The sequence below is a fragment of the Bos grunniens genome, chromosome 8 (assembly GCF_055505025.1).
Source record: "Bos grunniens cultivar Pamir isolate PY7600 chromosome 8, Bosgru_T2T1.0, whole genome shotgun sequence".
In the NCBI taxonomy this organism is placed as follows: Eukaryota; Metazoa; Chordata; class Mammalia; order Artiodactyla; family Bovidae; genus Bos; species Bos grunniens.
This window is the reverse complement of record NC_141172.1, coordinates 75,452,329-75,478,265: the sequence shown is the minus strand read 5'-3', so window position 1 is coordinate 75,478,265 and position 25,937 is coordinate 75,452,329. Positions and strand designations below refer to the sequence as shown.

General features: G+C 46.6%; 1 protein-coding gene across 13 annotated transcripts in view; it reads left to right on the top strand.

Annotated features, from left to right (window-relative positions):
- The window catches only part of FAM219A (family with sequence similarity 219 member A), a 60,395-nt gene that overhangs the window by 27,035 nt on the left and 7,423 nt on the right, over positions 1–25,937 (top strand). For 7 of the 13 annotated variants that reach the window (XM_086416684.1, XM_086416683.1, XM_086416680.1 and 4 more), the window contains exon 2: positions 23,672–23,771. In XM_086416684.1, coding sequence (XP_086272810.1) covers positions 23,672–23,771 — 100 coding nt within the window. The remainder of the gene's footprint in view (positions 1–23,671; positions 23,772–25,937) is intronic. The other 6 variants (XM_086416688.1, XM_086416687.1, XM_086416686.1 and 3 more) reach the window with 1 other exon arrangement.

Here is a 25,937-nt window from a genome sequence, read left to right as displayed (position 1 = left end):
AATGGAAAAACTGGAGAGATTGCACAGAGTCTGCAGTTTAGTGAAGAGTTTTGATTTAATCAGTATGCCATGGTTCTGCAAGACATTAACATTAGGAAAACCTGGGTGAAAAGTATATGGACTTTCTTGGCACTGTCTTCATAACTTTCTGTAAACAAAATGATTTCAAAGCTAAAAGATTTTTTGAGCTTATTTAACTGGGAAAGTGGTTGTGCTATTAACAAAATAAGGGTAGTTAAAAGCAAGAACTAGCCTGGGGAGAGGGCCATGACATCACTGAATCTAGTATGCACACATACAGGCACATACACACACACACACACACAAGGATCCAGGCTGTGTTCACATTGGTTTACACTGGATATAGCTCCAGATGATTGGATTAAGGGTGATTTTTTTTCTTCTTCTTTTCTGCTTATCTGGACTTTGTACAATGCCTACAAATTCCTCTTGAATTCAGAAAAAGAAAGAAAGAGTTTATTTATTTAACTTTTGATGTTCTTTGCCAAATTTCTGTAACGTCCAGGATGGGGACAAAGCAGGTGCACTCTGCTCAAGCGCAGACAAAGGAGACCACCTTTGCTGCAGCATACAGGCTCTGCAGTGACAGTACAGAGAATCTGGCACTTGTGTATATGCGTGTGTATGTCAGCATGTGTGTGCAGCAGCCACTGAGGCGGAGGGAGGAGCCGCCAAGCTGTCTAGGGATGTGTCACGTGGAGAACTTTCTCCGTTCCCTCTGGCCACCTTGTCTCTGAGCCAGGCTCGTTTGGTCCTGAGCTTCCGCAGGGACTGGGAGGTATTTTCTCACACACACACCAGTATCCTCAAACTCACCCCTTGTTGCAAAGCTGGCCAGGGAGTCAGGCTGCTGGCGTGAAGCCCAGTCTGCAGCCATACAGAGTGATTAGAGTCATGCTGGAACTACTTCAGGCTGTGTGGGCCTTGGGTCTAAGCAGACAGTTGGTATCAGGGATAAGCAGAGAGCAGCCAGAGGCATTTAAGGTTTGCATTAACTGACAGGCAGGGCTCTTGTTCAAAGTTACCAAGGTCTTCAGGCGAAGGCAGTTCAGCACCCTGGACAGCTCCTAAAAGAGCCTGGTCCCTGCCAGGTCTGAAAAGTCTAGGTGCCTGAGTCCTTCAGGCACTTACTTATTTGATGCTGAGCAGCTTTTCTGCACATGTCTCTAGCTGTGAAAGGGGTCTGGCCTCTTCTCTTTCCAATATTAGTCCTATGGATCCAGGGACTCCCCCTTAATTCCTCCAGACCCTGCCCCACCCCACATCACCCCCATACACATCTAGCCAGACTGAGCTCTCTGTTGAGATCTCCATCACTGTGAAAGTGATGTCATATCACTTTCAAGACAAGCATGTCATATCCTGAGCTGTCCTTGATCAGGATATATTACCCTGTTACCTCGGGCTGTAGGACACTGAGTGAGTGGGGGTGTGGGAGTGGTAAGAGTCTAGTAGAACAAGAAATGTTAAAAGAGCCTTTGTCTCTAATAGTCCTGTGCTCCCCTCTTCAGTCTGAGAGTAAGAGGGTATGCGGCGGGGGAAACGGGAAGCACTGAGCAGGTGAACCTTTCATGAGCTCTCACTGCATCTTCACCCTGGCAGTGGGAAGACACTGGATTTAAAGACATCTTTTTTAGGGGAAGGGCATTGACATAAGGTGGAGGGGGGCAGGTGTAGCAAGTAGAAGCAGAAACAAAACAGCCTGTCACCCCAACTCTAGTCACGCACATGGCTTCTAGGTAAAGGAGAGTTAAATCAGCCCTATAGGAAGGTCTCCTCCCTTATGCCTCAAGTCATTTAAAGGAGGGACGTGTGTGAGGTGTCTGGAAGGGCAGAGAAAGCATAATCATCTACTAGGGGCTGGACTTCCTAGTTGAAATTCCTCCTCTATCTCCAGGCCTCTTCTATGCGTAAATGAATCAGATACCAGCAAATGAGGTTACTGTGCTCTTTAATTGCCTGGGCGGGTCAGGAGGGAAAGTCAGTCTGCCTGCACTGAGCCTGAGTGAAAACACTCGGGATCCAAACCCTTCCACCAGCCCTGCTCTGGGCCTCGTGCAAGGCTGTCCTCCATTGCTCCCTCTATATCTCATAGGCCCCCGGGTCCCTGACTGAAGGCAGTGTCTGAGACCAAAGACCATTACATGCCTTATCCTCAGAGAACTTGCTGGTCACGGAAGCAGGTACTATAGCAATAGTAAAACCACTAGAGAACTGCAGGGAGCTCCAGGCTCCCTCTCTTAGCACTAGGTAGTCATAATGGACCAGGGAGAGGCCAGGATGGGGAAGGAACATCCAGTGTTCGCTGAGGCCTGAGTGGACCCAGCAGAGTTTGGGCTGGTAGGACTAGGGCTAGTCCTCCTGGAGATGGGAACATTAACAATGAAGCAACTGATTTATGAATAAAAAGAGGATCCAGATCCAGACCGTCCCCGAGCCTGGCCCCTCTCTTGTTCTGGGAAACCGTGTATTCTGCTTCCAGGAGAGACCCTTACTATGGAGCTAAACACAGGCCTTTGACACACAAGGAAGCCTGGAGAAGAAATGAGAGCAGACGAGGACTCTGCCAGATCCCAAGAGAGTTGTTTGTGTTGGGTTTTGTTCAAGTAGAGCAGGCCTAACCTCAGCCAGGGCTTGCTTTCGGCTGTTCTCTCAGGGGCAAAGGCGCCCCATGTTTGCCTTCCTTACGTTTGATGCTCTGTAGTCCTTGTTTTCCTTAGGAGCAGCGATTATGTGACCACAAACCTTACTAAATTGAATACAATCCTGAGTATTCAGAAGAAGAAACAGTTCAGGACTCAGGGGAGGGAGCAGCTGGCTGGAAAGAAGGGCTCATGAATTCTGATCCCAGGGCTGCCATCTGGCATCGACCTGGGACAGCTCATTTACTCTCTGCCCTGGAGGCTCTTCCTAGAATCTCAGGGCCTGAATAAAAACAGACCTGTCTAGACTCTCAAAGTCAGTGCAATCCACAGGCCCCACTCTGCAGCCAGAGGCTGTGTTTATGTTCAGGGAGATTTCTCATGTTTTTCTTTGCTGTCTCCTTGCCCTTATGTCTGACTCCCAAGAGCTCCCCTGCCTTGGGTGGTTCATGCCTGGTACACATGACTGCAAGCCCCAGGTTGTCAGAAAGCACTCTGAACAGACGGAGGAGCAGAGCAGCACCCCCGACCTCCCTCCAAAGGGCTTTCTGGTGGTTGGGATGCCAGGCCAGCTCCCTCCCACTCCTCTGACACTTGACAGTAAGAGTTGGGCCTTACTCATATGGTGACAGGTGTGCTTGTCTGCAAGCAGAATCTGAGCCTGGCCTTTGAGTCATGTAGAAAGCTGTGTCTGTTCAGCTAGGAGTGATCAGTCTCCATGAGAAGGTGACTGAGAGTTGAGCTGCTGCTTCGACCATGAACCTTAAGTGAGTTTTTAACAAGGTCAAGCCTTCAAGTGAGCAAATGAGAGAAGGTTTGGGGGATTCCTACTTTGGCTGTTCTCCAAAATAACTTCCTGAAGGGCAGTCTTTCACCTACATAGATGAAGTGGTCCTACAAAAAGCACAGAATGCCTCCTCTGTCTGGGGCACTATTAGACAAGGCCCTGGCACCACCTGGCAGGCCACCAGCCTTTTGCCACCTTTCTGTTACAGAAATATCCTTGCTGCAGCTTCAAACCAAATAGAGGCAACCTGTTTGTCTGCTATCAGATAATGTCTGTTCCTTCTGCATGCTAGGCACTGGGAGGACGTGGTGGAGGCTGGCATGATCCCTGCTTTCCTGAATATTTGTTAAGCAAATAAATTATACAAATAATCATTAGAGTAAAATCTGACAACTGCATGAAAGAAATGTATGAGGGGAGGGACTAGGAGAGTATGTTGTAGAGGAACCTGGTGTTCATGGGAAGCTACTTTAAAAAAAATTATTTTTAGTTGCACTGGGTCTTCCTTGCTATGCATGAGCTATCTCTAGTTGCAGCAAGTGGAGGCTACTCTCTAGTTGTGGTGTCTGGGCTTCTCACTGCAGTGGCTTCTCTTGTTGTGGACGCAGGCTCTAGGGCATTCAGCCTTCAGTAACTGCAGGTCCCAGGCTCTAGAGCACAGCCTCGATAGTTGTTGCACACAGATTTAATTGCTCCATGGCTTGTGGGATCTTCCCAGACCAGGGATCAAACCTGTGTCCCCTGCATTGGCAGGGAGATTCTTAACCACTGGACCACCAAGGAAGTCCCAGGGAGCTATTTTTAAGGGGTGATGTGTCAGCTGAGCCATGAAGGACAAGATCTAGCCAGAAGGGGAGCAGGAGCAGGGTGGGATGGGGTGAGGGGAGGGGATCTTGGAGCTCCATTAGAAACCAAGAAGACCCGTGATGCAAAGCATAGTAAGCCTGGGGAAAAGTGCCTGAGATGAGGTTGGGGAAACAGAAGGGAAGGCAAGTAACTGCTTCTTTGCCTTCATCCTGGTCTGAATAACTCCTTTCTGAAAAAGCAGGGAAGGGTAGTTGAGATCCACTCAAACTGCTATGGCATGCCCCCACGAGAGGCTGGTTCCATCTCCCTAGCTCAGGGCGCACTCACAAGAACACTCAGGAGAGGCTCTCGCCTGGGGTTCACACAAATAGAGTGATCCTCACAGCCCAGAGGAGGTGGGAGAGAGGAAGCAAGAACGACTCAACACCTACTTTCCGTACAAATCCTGTGTGTTTCTGCATGGCTTTGAACTATTTATTACTATATGACAGAAGCCATTTCCCTATTTAGATGGTTCTGCTGGGAATTCCACACCATCACCCCCACTCCTGAGGACGGAGATTTAAAAAAAAGTCATCTTCCAAGCTTTTATACTTGGATTTCAGAAACTAAATTACATTACTACGTCCGGTGAGACGGCGCCATTGCCTGTTCCTATCTGCGTGCTCCAGGCACTGTGAGGCCGATAACATCAGTGAGTCGAAGCAGCTCAATCCAGACAATTTGCAGCTGGCTGGAACTGGGCCAGAGGTGGGTGGGTGGCAAAATTATCTCAGAATCCAGAGCAGCCCAGGGTCGACTGTACTCTGCCACCCAGGAGTTTCCAATTCTTCCCACAGACCATCAGTTTTCCTACCTATACAGAAAGAACTTGTCCTAGTCCCAGCTACATGTAACAAGGAGTGGAGAATTACTCTCTTAAACATCGCAATAGGATAAAATCACCAGGGAGCCAATGCTTTGGTTTTCACTGGAGTGAAAGATAGAAGGGAGTAGGGGAAAGAGTAGAGGCCATAATATGACAAGGCAGATTCCTACTGCCTGTGAAAGTATGTGTCCATATAGAAGCCCTGGTAGCTCAGTTGGTAAAGAATAGGCCTGCAATGCAGGAGACCCAGGTTTGATCCCTCTGTTGGGAAGATTCCCTGGAGAAGGAAATGACAACCCACTCCAGTATTCTTGCCTGGGAAATCCTATGGACAGAGAAGCCTGGCGGGCTACAGTCCATGGGGACACGACTTAGTCACTAAACCACCACCACCATAGAAGCCAAAGGGCTTCCCAGGTGGCACTAGTGGTAAAGAACCTGCCTGCCAGTGCAGGAGATGTAAGAGATATGGGTTCTATCCCTGGGTCAGGAAGATCCCCTGGAGGAGGGCATGGCAACCCCTCCAGTATTCTTGCCTGGATAATCCCATGGACACAGGAGCCTGGTGGGCTACAGTCAGGGGGTTGCAAATAGTCAGAGGAGACTGAAACAACTTAGCACACAGACATGGCACACACGGAAGCCAAAATGCTCCTGAAAAATGGTTATTCTGGGCTGCTTAGAAGCGGAGATGAGACTAACTTTGTAACTAACCTTCTGACTGCTATAAGGTTGTAGAGTGAAGAAAAAAGCATTATTCCCCTGACAGGGAATATAGGAACATTTGGAGCTTCCTTTATTATTGTAACCAAAATTTAGCCCTACAGAACAAATATTCCTTTCACAGCAAAAAATTTTCAGCTTGTTGGGTTGTTTCAAATGTATCAAATAGCATAAAACATTCCTTCAACTCTAGCAGCATTCACAGATCTATTTTTGTAAATAGCCAAACACAGTCTCTTCATTTTCCAAACTTTTTTTTTTCTTTTTTCAAAATACAGTAGGCCTCCAAAGTCAAGGTTCAGGGAGAAGTCAGTCCAACTTCATTGGATTTGCCAGTCCTCTGCCCTAGCACAAGCATGGCTCTCCTATACTTCAGTGCCCTGGGCACTCTCACAGGTTCTGGCATTTGGTTGCAGAAGACACAGAAAGTAGGGTCTATTACATCCACTCTGTACTATGCCCTAACTTTTCTCACAGTTCAGTTCAGTTCAGTAGCTCAGTTGTGTCCAACTCTTTGCAACCCCATGGATGGCAGCACGCCCGGCTTTCCTGTCCTTCACCATCTCCCGGAGCTTGCCCAAACTCCTGTCCATTGAGCTGGTGATGCCATCCAACCGTCTCATCCTCTGTCATCTCCTTCTCCTCCTGCCTTCAATCTTTCCTGGCATCAGGGTCTTTGCTAGAGTCAGCTGTTTGCATCAGGTGGTCAAAGTATTGGAGCTTCGGTTTCAGCTCCATCCTTCTAATAAATATTCAGGATTGATTTCCTTTAGGATTGACTGGTTTGATCTCCTTGCAGTCAAGGGACTCTCAAGAGTCTTCTCCAACACCACAGTTCAAAAGCATCAATTCTTCAGTGTTCAGCCTTGTTTATGGTCCAACTCTCACATCTATACATGACTACTGGAAAAATCATAACTGATTAGATGGATCTTTGTAGGCAAAGTAATGTTTCTGCTTTTTAATATACTGTCTAGGTTTGTCATAGCTTTTCTTCCAAGGAGCAAGTGTCTTTTAATTTCATGACTGCAGTCACCATCTGCAGTGATTCTGGAGCTCAAGAAAATAAAGTCTGTCACTGTTTCCATTGTTTCCCCATCTGTTTGTCATGAAGTGATGGGACTGGATGCCATTTTCTTAGTTTTCTGAATGTTGAGCTTTAAGCCAACTTTTTCACTCTCCTCTTTCACTTTCATCAAGAGGCTCTTTAGTTCTTCTTTGCTTTCTGCCATAAGGGTGATGTCATCTGCATAAGAAGGGTGTCTGATTAGCAATTATTAGTAAGTCAAGGAGTTCCCTGGTGGTCCAGTGGTTGGGACTGGGTGCTTTCACTGCCATGACCTGGATTCAATCCCTTGTTGGGGAACTAAAATCCTGCAAGCCACATAGTGTGGCAAAAAAAAAAAAAAAAAGAAAATTTTTTTAAGAAATAAAAAGATGCTATAGTATGTTAGCGGAGAAGGCAATGGCACCCCACTCCAGTACTCTTGCCTGGAAAATCCCATGGATGGAGGAGCCTGGTGGGCTGCTGTCTATGGGATCGCACAGAGTCGGACACGACTGAAGCGACTTAGCAGCAGCAGCAGCATCAGTTCAGTTCAGTTCAGTCGCTCAGTCGTGTCCGACTCCTTGTGACCCCATGTTAGAAATAAAACTATTAAAAAAATAAAGTCAAGCAGTTCTTTAGTTTTACCTTACTTTTGCCGAAATGTATTATTGAATGTATTCAGAGTATGAAATCCTGATCACTAAATAATCACGGTCACTCAGAGTATAGGTTCTGAGACCGAGATTCCGCTGGATGTTCATAGTTGATGGAGCAGGTATTCAGGTTCTAGAAAAATCTCAATGCAAGCTGTCCCCCTTGAATCCCTCTGCCCCAGATTCCTAGGCTGCTCTTATGAGGTCTGTGCAGGCTTCCTGCCGAAGGACTAGGAACCCAAGGATCTTTGCTGTTTTTGCCATCTCATGGGGGGGCATCCCAGGACTTGGGGCAACTACACACCCCTCTGCTTGCTGTTATTTTGAGGTTGGTCAGACCCCAGTCAGAACACCTTGCCTTCAGCTCACTCTTGCCCACACTTCCAAGAAACAGCAAATCTGCCCTGATCTCCGGACCATGGCTGGACTTCTCTACTGAAGGGTTTCTCTCTGTGGGGAGTCTCAAGCTTCCCAAAGATCAGACCCATAATTGTTGAGAACAAAGTTAAGTTTTTGCCAAAGTGTCAGCAAACCAAAGAACAAGCACTATGTCTTAAGTTCTTTTTCTGGATGCCCTTGAATAGCTCACCCTTCTCTGTTGGCTTTTTCCCCCAGTCTTAACCATCCCCTAGTCTCATGGTCCTTGTCAAGACCTCATCCTTCCCTAACACCCATGACATCAGCCTCCCCTTGGTCCCCTGTCTGTCTGACCACAGCTGTCAGTCTTCTACCCACCCCCTTTAGCTTTGGTGTTGGCCAAGTTCTTTCTTCCCACTTTCATATTTATAGTCACACATACACACACCCCTGCACAAAACAAAATCATTAAACTTACTCTTATTTCTGTTTCTCTGTTATCTGGTGGTATCACAATTCACTCAGGCACCTGAGTCAGGAAAAAACTTGGGAGTCATCCTAGCCAAGGTCTTTCCCTTAAACTCAGATGCAATCAGCCACTGAGTCCTGACAGTTTGACCTCGACGTGTTTTTCTTCTGCATCCCCTTTGCTCCAACCCCACTGACTGCCTTTTGCCAGCTTTTATCACCTCTTGCAATGCCTCTGCCTCTGCCCTGCCTTTAGTTTGCGCATTCCTTCCTATTCTCCCACACCGCTCCCAGAGTGATCTACTTCTGTAAATCTGACAATGGGCTTAAAGTCTTTCAATTGCTCCCCATTATTTCCAGTTAAAGTCCAAAGCCCTGAACAGGACGTACAAAGCCCTTCATGATTTTAAGCCTTCGTCCCATTCTAGTCCCGTCATCTCCCACTTCACCCCTACTTGTAATATCCCAGCAAGATTGAGCCGTTCCTTCTGCCTGCCATATAGTCATGCGTGTCTTCTTCCCACTCCCTTTTCTTTTTTGTTATCTATTCCTTTCTTTTTTAAATTAATTTTTATTGGGATATTGTTGGTTTACAATATTGTATTAGTTTCTGCTATACAGCAAAGCAAATCAGTCATGTGTGTCCATATATCCCCTTTTTTGGATTTCCATCGCATTTAGGTCACCACAGAGCACTGAATAGTTTCCTGTTCTCATTAGTGATCTATTAGTTATTTGTACATAGTAATGTATGTATGTCAATCCCAATCTCCTAATTCATCCCACTCCCCTCCTTTCCTGTTCCTTTCTTCGTCTGGTTCACATCTACCTCCTACTCATCCTTCATGCCTCAGCTTTCTTTGAAGAAGTCTTCCCTAATTCCCAAGAGTGGGATAGATACTCCTGTCTTATGTCCCTAAAACACTCACCACAAACTTCTTTCTGTTCTAGCCCTTCTCATATTATTAATATTAAAATTATCTGCGTATTCATTTACCTTACTTACTGGCCTATGAGCTCTTCATGGGCAAAGGCCATATCGTCTTTGTATCAGCAGCACCCAGAACAGTGCCTAGAATGTAATATAAAGTGCGGGACCTGAAATGAATGAGCAGCTGAGACCTTTTTGTCTCCCTTTCTTGTACTGCCCTCTGCGTTCCTCTCATGGGTTCAGCACTCAGCTCTCAGGGATTTTTTCCTGCTTGCTGCTTCCTGCCAGTCTCTCTCTCTCCATCTTGAGTTATTGACAGCTTCATGGCTCTAATACTTTCTTCTATGGAGAACTCATTGAGCAGGAGGCCGGTGATCAGAAAGCATGCATACCATTTTCTCAAGAGGAGCTCTGAAAGTGTGCAGAGCACTAGAGATGTGATTAAACTAGTGCCAGCCTTTGAAGTGCCTGCTTTACAAGACATCAGTCCTTCAGCTAAGTTCTAATGTATTGTTAATCTCATGACTTCATCTGATGTCTCTGAGGAGGAGCTGGGATATTTTAAAATTAGCAAATTAGATTCCAATCCTAGTGCTTCCACCTTCTAAGTGTGACTTTGAACATATTGCTTTATACAACCTGGTTCTTCATTTCTGAAATGGGAATATTTACCTTACTTGGTCTTTTAGGAGGATTAAATGAGACAACATACATAAAACACCTAGCACCATAACTATTCATAGAGCAGATGTTCAAGAGATAGTAGCTAAAAAATTTGATAAATTCCAGAAGAACCACACCTGGGCTAAGCTGTTCTGAGCAGCTCTCTGCCTGGCCCCAGCTAGAGGTCTTATCAGAGCTGCCTCCAACAGCAGCAACTCTGCTGCTCTAGGTCCCTAATCTCCTCCCCCACCAAATCATCATCCTCTCTTCACACTAAGAATTAACCAGATTAAGGCTGGGGCAGAGAGCACTCTAAGGGGCTGCCCAGGCATGGTCTCAGTGTAGAGGGGCTGGCCTGCTCTTCAAAGTGTGGACCCTGGACTAAGAACACTGGTATCACCTTGGAGCTTCTGTGAAATGTGGATACTCATATTCATGTCCACTCCTGACCTACTGAGACCCTCCTGGGTAGCTCAAATGGTAAAGAATCCACCTGCAATGCTGGAGACCTGGGTTCAGTCCCTGGGTTGGGAAGATCCCCTGGAAGAGGGCACAGCAACACACTCCAATATTCTTGCCTGGAGAATCCCATGGACAGAGGAACCTGGCAGGCCACAGTCCATAGGATTGCAAAGAGTTGGACACAACTGAGACTCTGACACTTTCACTTTCCAGACCTACTGAATCAAAATCTACATTTAAACAATATTCTCAGATGATTTATATGCACTTTACTGTTTAAAAAGTACCACTCTAAAGGTACATAGATATGCTCAGTGGTGTGGAAGGATATAAGCTGTACAGGTGTGTCAGAATGGTCTAGAAGAGATGAAGCCTGCTCAGATGTAATCAGAGCAAAGAAGGCATTCCTCAGAGAGATGGGCTGCGGAGCTCTAGGGAGCTCTTTGAGTAAGTGTTGATTATTTGTTGTTTCAGGGTCCCTACCTGTGGATGCCTCAGGATTGAGGTGGTAGCCTTGAGTTATCCATTCAGCATTACTGCACCAGCCAGGGAGTGACAGGTGGGCAGGGAAAGACTCCCTCCCACCCTGAGCCCAGGAAGTCCCTCTAGCAGGGACTCCACGATCATCTAGCTTTGCAGAGGAGTATTGTTTCCCTCTGCTAAATCACTTCAGTCGTGTCTGACTATGTGTGACCCCATAGACGGCAACCCACCAGGCTCCCCCATCCCTGGGATTCTCCAGGCAAGAACACTGGAGTGGGTTGCCATTTCCTTCTCCAATGCATGAAAGTGAAAAGTGAAAGTGAAGTCGCTCAGTCGTGTCCGACTCTTAGCGACCCCATGGACTGCAGCCTACCAGGCTCCTCCGCCCATGGGATTTTCCAGGCAAGAGTACTGGAGTGGGGTGCCATTGCCTTCTCCGTGTTTCCCTCTAGAGATGCATAACCAGCAAATGGCTGTCTTCACAGCTGAGAACTTGCCTTGAGCTTGGGCTAGTGTAGAACCTCCCCTCTCCCTACTCTTCCACCACCATCTGACTTCTCTAGGGAGACTCAGATAGGGTTCATGAGTCTCTCCCTCCCTTCTCTGACCTCCTCCTCTCCTGGGCTAGGCCCTGAGCCCCCAAGTCACCTTAGCATCAACCTCCCTGCTGCACAAAACAGGCCTGGTGAAAGTGACTGCTGGGGCCAGTAAGGGTTTGTTTCACCAGAGCTACCGTATCCCTATCTTAGGACTGTGAATTCATGTTTGCCTTCCCAATGAAAACACTTTCCAGCCATCTACCTACAGCCTTTTAACCCTTCCTTATGGGAGAGTTGTCTGTGCATCTTGTGGTAAAGGAAAAGCCCCTGATGTACTGAGCCCCTTGCATCTCTGTACTTGACCCACAGAAATAGGGTGGACTGGGTGCCCTGTGACAGAGTAGGGGTTGTACTAGCAGCAGCATTAAAAAGTAGTGAGAATAGAGTCCTAGCCCTAGGGCTAAACCTCACCAATCATTGCTTTGAGTCCTCTTGCCAAAGTACCTGTTGACCTAAGAGCTGATCCTCTGCTTTGATCAAAGTAAAAGTGCAAATTGCTGTCATGTCTGACTCTTTGCCACCCCCTGGACTATACAGTCCATGGAATGCTCTAGGCCAAACTACTGGCATGGGTAGCCTTTCCCTTCCCCAGAGGATCTTGCCAACCTAGGGATCGAACCCAGGTCCCCTGCATTTCAGGCAGATTCTTTACCAGCTGAGTCACAAGGGAAGCCCCCCTGATCAGAGAAGAGCCTGACCCTCTTTGTCTGGGAGGATAAACAACCTCCACTGCCATCACCTTCTCTGTGCTCCCCCCACCCTTCATGCATTCCTGCCTCTCATGCTCCTCTCTCTGCCTTGAACAGGCTAATTTGTGTGCCTGTCAATTCCCCACCTTTAGACTAAAGTCTTCTTGGCAAGAACCAGGTCTTGGTGTTTTTCTCTCCTCAAAATGCATTTTGTCCTGCCTGCCCCCTTGTTGGTCTTCAGTGAACATCAAATTGCTTTTTTTTTTTGAACAAGTTGCAAGCATTAAGCTTCCCTGGTGGCTCAGACAGTAAAGAATCTGCCTACAATGTAAATTTGATCCCTAGGCCTGCAAGATGCCCTGGAGAAGGAAATGGCTACCCACTCCAGTATTCTTGCCTAGAGAATCCCAGGGACAGAAGAGCCTGGCGGGCTACAGTCCATGGGGTCTCAAAGAGTTGGACATTACAGAGTGACTAACACTTCACTTTCAAGCTCACCAGTGCTTAATTATTGGGATGACCAAAAAAAGGAAAGAACAGGGGACTGCTCTGGCCAGAGAGATGCAAGGCATCTTTATGAGCAAAAAGTGGTGCTTGCCAGGCATAATGGAGGCTGGAGAGTTAAGAGTCTGTAAGGCAGAGAAAAGGCAGAGGCAGGAAATGCCACAGAGGGGAGAAGCTACTTCATACCAGCCCTCCAAGTCCATTGTCCACCACACACATGAAGCTCTTTACTCTTCCAAGACCAGAGGAAAGGGGTCAGAGATGGCAGCCCTGGGAAGACATCCCAAAGACTTTCAGATGACTGCTTTCTTGGGAAATACAGGAGTCCAGAAGAGTTATGAGCCAGTGCAGGCTTGGCTCAGTCTCTTGAGTAATGGAAGCTTATCAAACATCCTCAAGTGAGATTTGGAGCCAAGATCCAGATGAAGATCCATCCACAAGTAGTCTGGCGCAGACCAAATGTCAATGTTTGTTGACATTTCTCTTGTTTCAGCTCCCTACCATGTGCAGGGATAAGGGACCAGTCTCAAGGACTCTCCAACCAAATGCCCTCTATCAATTCCTTGGCAGCATCTCTCCTTGGTGTTCTGTGCCTCCTTCCTTACATTGGGGAACTAGAATCCACATCCTGGAAAGAAACCAAAGGGTCCTCTGGACCACACTCCTTAAAGCCCTATTATCCCTGAATATCCATCCCCTTCTTTGCCTCCTTTGGACCCTGTCCAAGTAGAAGGCCCTTAGAACCGCAGATCCCTTGGCCCCTTTAACTCCCTTGATTTTGATCGATTTTGGAATCATTTCTATGCAAAGTCTCATCTCCAAAGTCTGTGTTGGCTGAAACTGAATTAAATAAGAGACGGGACTGCCTCCTTCTCCACTGCCTACCCTCATACCATCTTCTTCTGCCTCAGGCCCTACCAGTTAATCTCTTTTTTCCCTCATTTTTTCCTATTGTGGTAAAATAAATATAACATAAAATTTATCACTTCAACCATTGTTGATCTACTTTTTAAAAGAATTTTACACCTTCACCCCTTTCTCCATTAAGTGAGATGGCCTCTCCCTAAAGAGGTTGAAATAGGAGCGGTGACGGGGGAGCAGGAAGTGGGACTCAAAAACATTTTGGTTCACCAGACTGTAGAGGCTAAGACCTGTGTCTCTGCCCAGTCCAAGGTAAGACAGGAGCCTGCTTAATATCTGGCTCAGAGGATGAGCTTGGGGATAGGGATGAAGTTCAAGGACTAGGCCAAGTCAAGCCTCCCGGAGGAACCAAGGTTTCTCAATTTCTGGCCCTGCCCCTGTCTCCTGGGTCAGGAGGCTCATCCCTTAGGCCTTTTTGCAGAGGCTTCCCCCAAGCCACTGTTTCTATCTAATTGTCCCTGAGTTAGGCATTTGCCCTATCTCCCAGACAAAGGCTTTTTGTTCATACGATTTCCAGGTGCATAGGAACAACAGAGCATCAATCTAGGATGAGCAGCCCTAACCACAGAGAAGGCAAAGCAGGATTCTAAATCATTTTAAAAATTCATAGGTCCCTTGTCTCCCCCAAATGAATCTGGGGCTTCCCTGGTGGCTCAGTGGTAAAGAATCCACCTGCCAATGCAGGAGACACAGTTTAATCCCTGGTCCAGGGAGACCCCACCTGCCTCAAAGCAACTAAGCCCATGCACCACAACTACTGAGCCCTCTCGTGATTACTGAAGCCCAAATGCCGTGGAACCATGTGCCCAGCAACAAGAGAAGTCATTGTAATAAGAAGCCTGCACACTGCAACTAGAGAGTAGCCCCTGCTCGTCGTAACTAGAGAAAAGCCTACGCAGCAACAAAGACCCAGCATAGCCAAGATAAATAAATGTAATTTTCTTTTTATATGAATCCAATTCTTTGCCATCCCAGTGCTAGCTTTGTATCTTTCACCATGCTTTTCTCTCCTGTTTCTGAGTAGCTATTTTTGAAAACTAAATAATAGGTAAGGGAGTGGGAGCTGCCTATCTTTCTGAAATAACTCCAGAGCCATTTTGGTTCATTGTCTCACCCCAAATCTGAAAGCAAGAGAGACCTCTCGGTGAGGTTTGCCTCCTGGACCTGCAGCTTCAGTCCCAGTGCCTGCAGCTGATGTGCACGGGCCAGGGACCAGCTGAAGCATGGCAGCCAGCTACCTGACAGTACAGTGCTCCATGTAGAGCCTTGGCCAAGCTGCAGTGTAATAGTCTTCTCTCCTTTTGTTCTTAATCAGTAGCTTCAAGTCAGGAATATTTTGTCTGGCAGGTGATGCCCAGAGGAAATTCTATTCTTTGAAAGAAGATTCCCCAGAGGGAACCAGGCAAATAGGACTAGAGAAGAGCTCTCTTGGAAAACAGTTAGATAGATGTGATGACCTGAAATACCCTGGTACACAGTGAAAAATAAAATACTAAAAAACCAGCTATAGCTATTGGTTGTGACTAGAAGCTTTGTAAATTGGAACAATCCTCTGGGAAAGCAGTTTGGCAGTATGTATCAAGAATCTTAAAAGCATTCACACTTTTTGATTTATAATAGTGCAATATTGCAAACCCTAAATGTCCAAAATAAGTGAAGGGTTAAAAAGTTATTGTATGTCCCCTTTATGGATATCATGTAGCCATTAAGCTGATGGTTAAGAAAACTATGTAAAAATATGGAGAGTTGAATATGCCCTAATACTAATTTTTTAAAATATGGAATATAAGATACAGTATGTTTTTCTTGAGAGTCCCTTGGACTGCAAGGAGATCCAACCAGTCCATTCTGAAGGAGATCAGCCCTGGGATTTCTTTGGAAGGAATGATGCTAAAGCTGAAACTCCAGTACTTTGGCCATCTCATGCGAAGAGTTGCCTCATTGGAAAGACTCTGATGCTGGGAGAGATTGGGGGCAAGAGGAGAAGGGGACGACAGAGGATGAGATGGCTGGATGGCATCACTGACTCGATGGACGTGAGTCTGAGTGAACTCCGGGAGTTGGTGATGGACAGGGAGGCCTGGTGTGCTGCGATTCATGGGGTCGCAAAGTGTCGGACATGACTGAGCGACTGAACTGAACTGAACTGATGTTTTTCTTTAAATGTTGTTCTATGAATAATTATTAGCAGATACTTTCTGATTATAGTAACAAAATCCAACTCAAGCTAGTTTAAGCTAAAAAGGTAACTAGACTGTAAGGACACTAGATTTTCTCCTAATACAAGAGGACAGGCATATAGTCAAACCTTAGAGGGACAGGACAAGTTCTAGAACCAGAACCTGAAACCTAGGGAAGACTTTCTAGCTCTTGTGTTTCTTCTTTCTGAACATCAGCTTTATTCTTGTCTCCCTGCCAGTGACCTTCTCTGCTACCTAATCTATAGTCTTAAGCTTCATGTCTCCTCATAGAAGCCCCACTTCCCAATTCTGGGGGATGCTCTGATGGGCTCCACCTGGTGTAAGCAAGGACGGGACCCCACAGACCCAACAATGTACCTACCTAGAGGCCCACACCTGTAACCATGAGGACAGGCAAAACACCAGCTCCTAGAGAGGGAAACCCCTTAGTGTTGCTACTGTAGTATACATAAAAGACTCAGATACACTAGAATGTTAACAAAGATTGCCTCAAAGTGGTAAAACTAAATGTGATTTTTTAATTTTAGCATGTGTCTCTTTATAATAGAAAAATCTATTAAACTCGCCATGGCTAAAGTTGTTTCTAGCCATGGGTCTCTGCATTTTGGTTCTCCCAATGACAGTCACCACAAAGCTACTAAAGCTTGGTGGGTGGTGCTTCTTTTGGGGAATGAATTCCATCCTAGGAGCTGTTTAAGGAAACAGAAAATCTTCAGCTATACACAAGACCCCCTTGAGTTATTGAACTCTAGCCCAGCCACAAGAATCCTTTCAGCTTCCTTCTAGGGAGCTTTGCTTCATCCCATAATGCTCTGCAGAAGTGTGGTGTATGTGGAGAAGGTGTGTTTTCTTCCCTACTACCAGCACCCAGTCCAGAGCTGGAAAGGAGTGGCCACTCAGTATTGACTTTGTTTGAACTGAGTCTTCTTATAGAGAAAAACCTTGAAGAGTGAAGAGATTTAGACTGATAAGAGAGGCCTCCCTGAACTAGGCAGGGTCCTCTGACCCCTTTCTCAAATTCAGGCTTCATAGACTTCCCTAGCTTTTCTGTTCTTCACCCCCGCCCTTGTAAGAGCTACAAACAATATTTGGAGAGACTGTCTTAGTTATGTTTCCCTGACCGCCTTCCAGATATCCCCCAAAAGACCTTACTCCTAACAGAGGTCTTTGTCCTTCCCTATAAGTGGGGCCCCTAAGGGTCTTAATATGTCCTGAAAGGATAGGAGTCCTGGCCAGTTGCCTGGCAGAAATGCTAGCAAAGAGGGAGACAGGGGATAAAAGTGGGAGCTCCCCAACCATGATACTCACAGGACCTCAGATCCTTCTCTGGAGTAGGAACTGTCATTGGCCAAATGATTCTCATGTTGAGCCAGAGAGGGATGGGAATGCCTTAGAGGCTGAATGGACAGCCATCTGCAGGGAAGCTGAGAGGTTTAACCAATGCCTAAACTGCTACTGAATATTCTTGGACTGGACGTTAGGTTTCTGCCAAGCCATGGGCATTGGACAGAAAGGCATAGAGTTGCATTCTTTTGGATCTCCCTCTATAATATTGAGACTAAACATGCTTATTACCACATACTGCCAAGGGATGTTTTGGGGGAATGGCATAACTCTTCAGGGAGCCACAGCCTCAGGAAGTTTCTGAGCTGAACCACTTGTGACAGAAACAGAGTTGGTCTTTGATACCCTATCTTGCAGTCTCTGCCCATCCGAGAGTGGCCTGAGCTCCAGATCACCCCGTTTTCCTTTCCTTCTCAGTACTACCTGTCCTCCTGGCCCTGTTCCTTTTCCTGCTCTAAGTCTGTTCTACTTTCTCCCAGGGGAACTGAACAGAGTACAGACATGACTATTCCAGAGGTAGCCTTTCAGCATTTCATAACTCAGAACTGCTTCCACCAGCTCCCTCCTAAAACTAGAGAAAAATTCATGTGCGTTAGGCAAAGAGAGGTTAGATAATGTTGATACAAGCACTTTGCCTCTTCATACCCCATTCTAAATCCATTTCATTTTCCATCTTCCTGAAAATTAGTGCTTGAAGGTGAGGACAGAGGTTACCTTTCCTGTGGGAAAGCGAAAATTGAATCATGTTGTTACCTTGAATCATCTGTGTTCAGTCCATAAGACAAAGGCAAAATTGTTCAGCACCACGGAGAGTGCCTTTCATCCTGAAGGCAAGATCAAGAGCTGGTGAAAGTTGAGGATTTGTAGCTGAAACCCCTGCCAGTCTGGTCTCCTTCCACTCCTATCCAGCCACCAAGAGTCCCTCTTTTCCTAAACCCCTTAGCATTTTCCCCCTTCTTTTACTTAACTAGGCTTTTAGAAATGAACTCCCTTAACTTTCCCCCCACCTTTCTGTCTCCATGTTATCTGCATCCTCCACCTATTTTCACCTCCCTTCCATTTCAGTAAGGAGTGTTCCTCCTCTTATCTGATTCTGGTTCTATCTTCTCTTGACTCCTCAAAGACCATAGTCCATCAAACATCTCCCTTTCTACTCAATTTTCTTCCCCTCAATGTGAAACAGTGGTCATGTGTTCCCTCCCTTCAAAGAATCCTTCAACTCCAAAACTCTCTGACTGGCATTCATTCTCACTCTGTCTTCTCAGTTTAGCTCCTTGAGAGAACAGCCTGTGTTCACTGTTTCTACTTCCTCATCTCCTATTCCCTCCTACATCCCTTGTATTCTGGGCTCTGTTCTTACCATTCAACCAAAACTCTGTTTGCTGAGGTCACCTATGACTTCCTCACTTCTAAATATTATCTTTATCTTATGGAATCATGTATTAGTTTTGACACTGTTGATTTGTTTCACCTGAAAACTGCTTGAATATCTTCCTGGATCTTTTTCTACATCTTGTCTTTCTGCTCCTACTCAGTCTTCTTCTTCCACTCATTTCCTAAGGTTGGATGCTCTCCAGGACTCTATTCTTGGTTCCTGTCTGCTTCACTGTGCTTGTTCTCCCTGAGGTTATTCTCCTCTGTGGGCTTCAATTACCATCAGTCCACAGCTCTTTCTTGAGATCCTGAACCTCAATTCCTACTGACTAATGATGTCATCTAGTGTCCAAAAGACACTTCAAAGCTCAACCTGTCCCAAACTGAGCTCATCTGGTTTTCCCTGACCATAGTTATGCCTTCTCCTGCATTGTCTGTTTTAATAATTACTACAAGCATCCCTTTCCCAGTTACCCCACACAGAAAACTAGGAGTGTCTGGACTTCTTCTACATTTTATCTCTGAGATCTGCCACTCTACTCTCTTTAACATCCTCCTTTATGGCTTTTTATCTTCTGCTTAGTTCAGGTCTCTGTCATCTCTTGCTGGCACTGTTGCAATAGTTCCCTAAATCCCAGTCTCATTTCCTTCCCACCAATCTTGTACATGACTTTTAGAGTGTCCTTCTCCATCTCAAATCTCATCATGTTACTCCCCTACTCAAGGCTTCACTGGCTCCTCTGCCACCATCTTCTGAGTAAAGAACAAAATCAAGGCCCATCTTCCACCATCATCTGAGCCCTGCTGGCCCTGCAACTTTATTTCCTGTCACTGTTCATCATCATACCTTCTAGGTTTCCACTGTAGCAAAATATTGACTGTTTCTTGAATGTGCAATGCTAGTTTCAGGCTTCTGAGCCTTTGCAGATGTTCCCTGAACATCCTTCCTCTTAAGATAACTGGGAAACTGATGTTTGGAGATCTTTTCAAAAGTCCTCCTCTGGGAAGTTTTCTCTGACCACCCTCCCTTTGTCCCTTTCCCTCTACATTAATGGCTCTTGTTACATTTACTGATAATTACCGGGAGCTCCTTAAGAATGGGTCTATTTCTATATATCTTGATGAGCCCCAGGCTGACCGCTGATAACTGAGGGAAATGCAGCGTAAGGAAGTGAGGAGAGAGAGGAGACAGAATGCTCCCTGATCAGGCCCCTCCTCACCCTGTTGAGTGAGCATCTCTTCCACAGATATCTCCCCACATAAGCCAGGCCCCAACCTGGGTGGTGACAGGGCTGCTGCTGTGGATTGGTCACTGCCAGAGTACACTGTTCATGGCTGTGTGTCCCACAGAGCCTGTACTAATAAAAGCCTCATAGCTATACCACACATAGAGTGTGCTGGATGTAGTATATATACTAAAGTGGAAGTGAAGTCATTCAGTCATGTCCGACTCTTTGTGACCCCATGGGCAGTAGCCTGCACCAGGCTCCTCCGTCCATGGGATTTTCTAGGCAAGAGTACTGGAGTGGGTTGCTATTTCCTTCTCCAGGGAATCTTCCTGACCCAGGGATCGAACCCAGGTCTCCCGCATTGTAGACAGACGCTTTATCATCTGAGCCACCAGGGAAGTCCTATATATATACTAAATACTACTCTAAATGCTTGCATATTAAGCACTAGATTACATAGTCTCACTTTATCCTCACAGAAACCTTTGACATAGGTATTAGTATAAGCCCCACTTTACAGATGTAGAAACTAAAGCCCAGATCACATAGCTAGTGTTATAAATGGAGGAGCCAAGATTTTTTTTTTAAAGAGTAGTCTAAGTGGTAATTTGTTGAAGCTAGTAATTTGTTTGATAGGTACCCAGGATCTCACTATACTGTTTTCTCTGTTTTCATGTAAATTTAATAAGTTCTATAGTAAAGCATTTTTAAAAGATTGGGCTAAATCAATGTGTTTTAAACTCCCTCCCCCACCTTTCTTTTAAAGCAATAAAACCTTTTCTTCAACCAAAATCTTGCAGAAAGACTCCTATGTAAGTGAAATCAAAATGGATCTATTCTGGGGATTTCCCTGATGGTCCAGTGGTTGGGAATCACCTTGCAATGCAGGGGATGCGGGTTTGATACCTGGTCCGGGAACTAGGATCCCCTGTGTTGCAGAGTAGCTAAGCCCTGTGTGCCACAACATGCCTATGCACCACAACCAGAGAGCCCATGCACCGCAATGCAAGATCCCACATGACACAGTGGAATCCCGTGTGCCACAGCTAAGACCTGATAAAGCCAAATAAATATGTAAAAACGGATCTATTCTAGTTTTAGGGAAGCCAGACCCCCTCCTGTTGCTCTCCTTTCGCACTCAGTCCTACCCAAGGCCCAGGGTTCAGGAAACACAGTTGAATAAAAATCACTGGACCAGACTAACTCTGAAGATTCTTCTGGTACTTCTGCCTTCCTCTAGTTATATTGGTTTTGCGCTGGTCATTAGCTGATTTATTCCATCCCAGAAACAGTGAGATTGAGCTATTAATCATCTCCATAGTCTTTGGAGAATTTGCGTGCAGGGTTGTAGAAACATGCGCTGCTGTTAGAGATGCATTTCAATGTCTGTCTCTGCTGAGTGTTTATTAATAACCTTGCTAATCACCACTCTAGTTTCTGGATCTAGCTAACTCCTGTCAGATGTCCTTGGGGGGCATTTTAAATTTTCCCTGATTTCTTCGAGCCAGATGCTTCCTTCTGCCTGGATTCCTCTCTGATACTTGTATTCATGAATATTTCACATCTAATCTCCCTGATTATATTTCCATGTGGTGGTCATGGTGCATTGGCTGCACTTCCCAGGAAAGACATACAGGAAGCCCACAGTGAAGGCTTGAGTTTGCAGGCACAGTGCCAGAATCTTTGTTCCTGCCTCAGAGTTGGCCTTCCATCAAGGACAGTGATGGGGAAATGCTGAATGGGACCTCACAGTCTAGGGCTTTACATGCTGGCTCTTGACCTAAAGGGATTGGCAGTGTCACTCAGGAATCCCAGTGGCCTTAGGGAACACATGTGGGTCCCTGTGACCAGAGTCACTCAACAGCTTCCCACTCAGGCCCCATCCTTCCTGCACTGGCCCCCTCCAGTGTTGCCACCCAGGACCTCCAGCCTGAGAAAAGACACTCTGATGGACTCATCTGCATCAAGGAGAGAAAAGTTAGCCACAAACGCCCAAGCACTTGAGTTCTTGAAGTTAACTGTGGGAGAAAGCAGAGGTGATGGTCAAAGAGGCAAGATGAGCCAGGGGGCATAGTGTCCTGGAAGCCAGGGGAGGAACCCTTTCCAAATGGACATGGTGTGTGTGACATGTGACAAACACTACAGAAAGAGGAAAGGAAATTAGAAATCTGCCAGTGCATCCCTGGGAGGGCCCCACAGGCACGTTTGTGGGTTCTACCTTTGAGAAGCCCTCGCTCAGGCGGCCTTGGGAGTGAGCGTCCCTGCAGCCTAGTGCTCACCGGCTGGTCTCCATGTCCCCTGCAGGCAGCACTGTTTTGACCACAGAGAGACATGGATGGGTCACTAGAGGCCTCCTTCTCCAGGGCAGCAGGGGACAGGTGCTGCCAGAGATCAGTCTCCCAAGGAGGAGACGAGCCAGGGAGGCAGAGGATGAAGGACGTGGAAAGACCAGTGGCTTGGGAGGTTGCCTGGGATGCATGCACTGAGCCCCCAGTCCCCCAAACCTGTTCTACCCTTCTGTCCCATTCCCTGACAGCTAAGGCTGGGAATCAGAGAAGAGGACACAGGCCCGGGTTCTGCCCTCAGGAACTCACAAACCACTGTGGCAACACAGCCCACCCAGGCCTTGCACTCTGGATGGCCTAAAGAAACACAGACAAGGCCAGGATTTCCCTCTAAAACATTCTAGACTTTTCCCTTTTCCTTTAGTGGCAAGCATGTTTTCATCCCCCCTGCTTCATTCTAAAGGGAAACTAAACCACCATAATGGCTGCATAGCCTTCCTTTAACAGTCACCAGAAGCCACTCAGATCCCTGGGCCTGGCCCCACAGGGCCCATCCTCCAGCATTCTCCCTGCCTCTCTCTCTGCTCTCCGTGTCCCCAGAGGCAGAATAGGCACAGCCCTGGAGCCTCTCTGCGATCCTCTGACCTTAGGCTTACCATTCTGTGACCCTAGGTGGATGGTTAGGATGGCAGCATCCTATGTCCATGGCTGGTTATCAGTTCCTCAGGGAGAGGGTGAATGACTCCAGCACCTTCCAACTGACTGAGGCAGAGTAGGACAAGGCCCTGGATCTTGTAGCAGAGATTTAGGGGTGTTCTGGAGAGAATAGTGAGGCTAATGTAGGACTTGGAGCAGCATAACACCCATAGCAATGGGAAGAAGTCAGTAAAGAGGGCAGTGAGGGAGACCAAAATGGTTCCAGACCCTGGACAATGCACAGAATGCATGCTGTCTTGTCATCTGTAGTGTCCAGCCCTGTCTGGGCAACACAGGATGAGCTGGCCACCGGCTGACTTGCCATTGTTTGTCTTCTCACCTGCCGTTCCAAGCCAACCATTCAGGTTCTCTCGGGAGACACTCTTTAGGATCCATCTGTGAAATGGAGACGTTCTCACCAGAACTGCATGGCTACAGCCTGGAAGTCTAGCCTGGCTCAGCCAGTTAGTTCTCTGGATGCTGGGAAGGGATCAGCCAGAGCTGGGGAAACAGAGGAAGAAGGCCCGTCTCAGGGAGCACCTGCTCAGACCTTAATCCAGACTTAAACTCACAGGAACCTAGAAAGATCTTTCTAAACAAGGCAGGGCCCTAAGGAGCATGGCGACTAGTATGGGAGGCAAGAGAAGGTCCTGTGGGTTTAAAGAATCACAGTAGGCTTCCTGGGGGTGGCAGATGACATGGGACTTAAAGGACAGACACCCAGATGGGTGTAAATGGGGCTGAGATCCTGGGCTCTTCCACCCAGCTCCCGATCTTCCTTCCGTGGTAGACGGGTCTATCCCTCCCTTCCTGAACGCCACCTGCTGCCAGGGAGAAATACCCACAGAGGACAGGTGAGAACAGCCCCCTGTGTTCACCTCCTAACAGCTCCCTGTCCCCCTGCTTTCTCCCCCAGGACCCAGCCGCCGCCTCCATCTCAGACGGAGACTGTGACGCCCGGGAGGGTGAGTCAGTAGCCATGAATTACAAACCATCCCCGCTCCAAGTGAAGCTGGGTGAGTGTGTCTGGGGGGTGAGGGAGATGTTGGGCGTGGACAGGCAAGGTGCGCTGGGCTGGGTCTGCAAAGAGGTACAGCTCAGGCTAGATAATTCTAAGACTCTAGCCACAAAGTCACTGGCACCACCAGGTACCTTCTCTCCTGCAAGGCCAAGAGGGAGGTGATAATTCTCTACAGACGCCCAGAGCTCTAGAGGCATCTCTAGGGCCCAGAAGGTTCCAGGTGTTCTGGAGCATAGCTGCAGGAACCCCAGAGAGAGGGTCGGAAGCCCCATCAGACACTGGACCAGGTTGAGAGGAAGCTGCCTTAGAAGTGGGCATCAGTTCCTGTGTCTGAGGGCAGAAAGGAGTGAGGCTCCCGAAGCCTGGAACCTGGCTCCTCTCCCCTAGAAGCTGAGCCCCTCTTTCCCTTCCTAGTCAGCCTATCTGGATATCTCCGGATCTTGTTGGCTCCTGTTTGGAGGAACTTTCCCTTAGTTTCTTAATAAACCCAAAGCTCTCCTGGCTTCCCAGGGTCACCTTGGGGGTTTATCTCACGTCCACTCCAAAGTCAGTTTATGCTGCCGCCCGATCCTTTGAGCCACCTCTCTCCCAGTCACTGCCCAGAGCTCCTTCAGCTGCTGCACTTGCTTTACCTCCCCCCAAACACCACCTCTCTCCCTCAGGGACCATCTCACTCACCCAAGGCTGCCATACATAACAGACTTCTAATTTTTAAAAAATGGTTTCACTAATTTTGAGCGTATACAAATTTTCTTCTCTGATTTCTCTTCTCTTTCAAAAAAATGATTTGTTAAAAGCACTTTCTTCCTTCTAGACTTTTTGAATGGCTTTAAAATTTAATATACTTTTTAAAAAGTGCAATGGATTAGATTATGCTATTAGTATAAAAGCATGTTTCTGTTTCTTAGTTTTAAGGTCATTTAATGGAATAAAGATCACAGCACCATGAAAAAACAAAAAACAAACAAAAAAAATGGTTTCAGGAATTCCTGGCAGTCCAGTGGTTAGGACACTTCATTTCCACTGCTGAGGGCCTGGATTCAGTCCCTGGTCAGGGTACTAAGATCCCACAGGCCATGAGGTGCAGCCGTCAATAAATAAATAAACAATTTGTTTTCATGAGTGAAAATATAGCTCACACAGTACATCCAGGAAAGAGTTAACAATTAAATGCAGGCCATGACCATCCTTCAGAACTTCTCTGCCATCCCGGCTGCACTCCTGCTCATCTTTCTCCCCAGGCTCCAACTGCCCATCAAATACTGGGCCCTCTCCTTAGTCCTGAGAAATCTGTTTCAAACCTTGCTCTGCAGCTGCCAGGACACCTTTTCAGAGTCCTGTTATATTATTCAGCTTTTCTTTTTTCCTTTTAACTTGCTTTTCTCCTTCCAGACCAAATCCAGGGAGCCCCTCAGGCTGTTTTTCTAAACAAGAGAACAGTCCTCTCTGTGGAATTTATTCGTCTTCCCAGGACAGGACACCAGACTCAAACTGCAGCCAGTTTATTTGCTTATTATTGTTTAATTTAACAACACAAGTATTTAACAAGTATAACTTCTTTACTCTTTCCCGTCATTTTCTCCTCAGAGATCATGATTCCAAGCGTTTTGTTTTTGGTTTTTAGTTTTTTCTAGTTTTATTTTATATTTAAACACAAGTGGTATCATACTGTCCACATTTTCTGAAATTTTTTTCTTTTTTGTTTTCTGATTAACGTCTTAGAGCCCCTTCTAAAATATCAATATATAGAGAATGACTTCTTTTAATAGTTGCATTGTAGTCTGTAGTTTGCTTTTGCAGTTTATTAGCATTTTTTCACTGTTTCAAACAATTCCAGCATGCTTTTAAAAACAACGTTTTCCCCGCTGACCATTGTATTACCACCACAGCTCCTCTAGAAAAATTCACAGCCTTATCCCAGTTGCACTGAGGAGAGTCCCCACCAGGAACTTATAAGGCAAATTGCACCCCCTAGAGGCTTGGGGTGGTAATGGCAGCTGCCTGCGGGGAAAGGAGGTGGAGGTGGGTTTGAGGGCGTGAGACAGATGAGCAGGGCAAAGAAAGAGGGTTAGAGAGTGGGAGATGAGAGACATGGAGGTCGAGAAAATTCCAGAGTACAGTAGCTATAAATGCCCATCCCATCCTTCCTCTCCGGAACTTG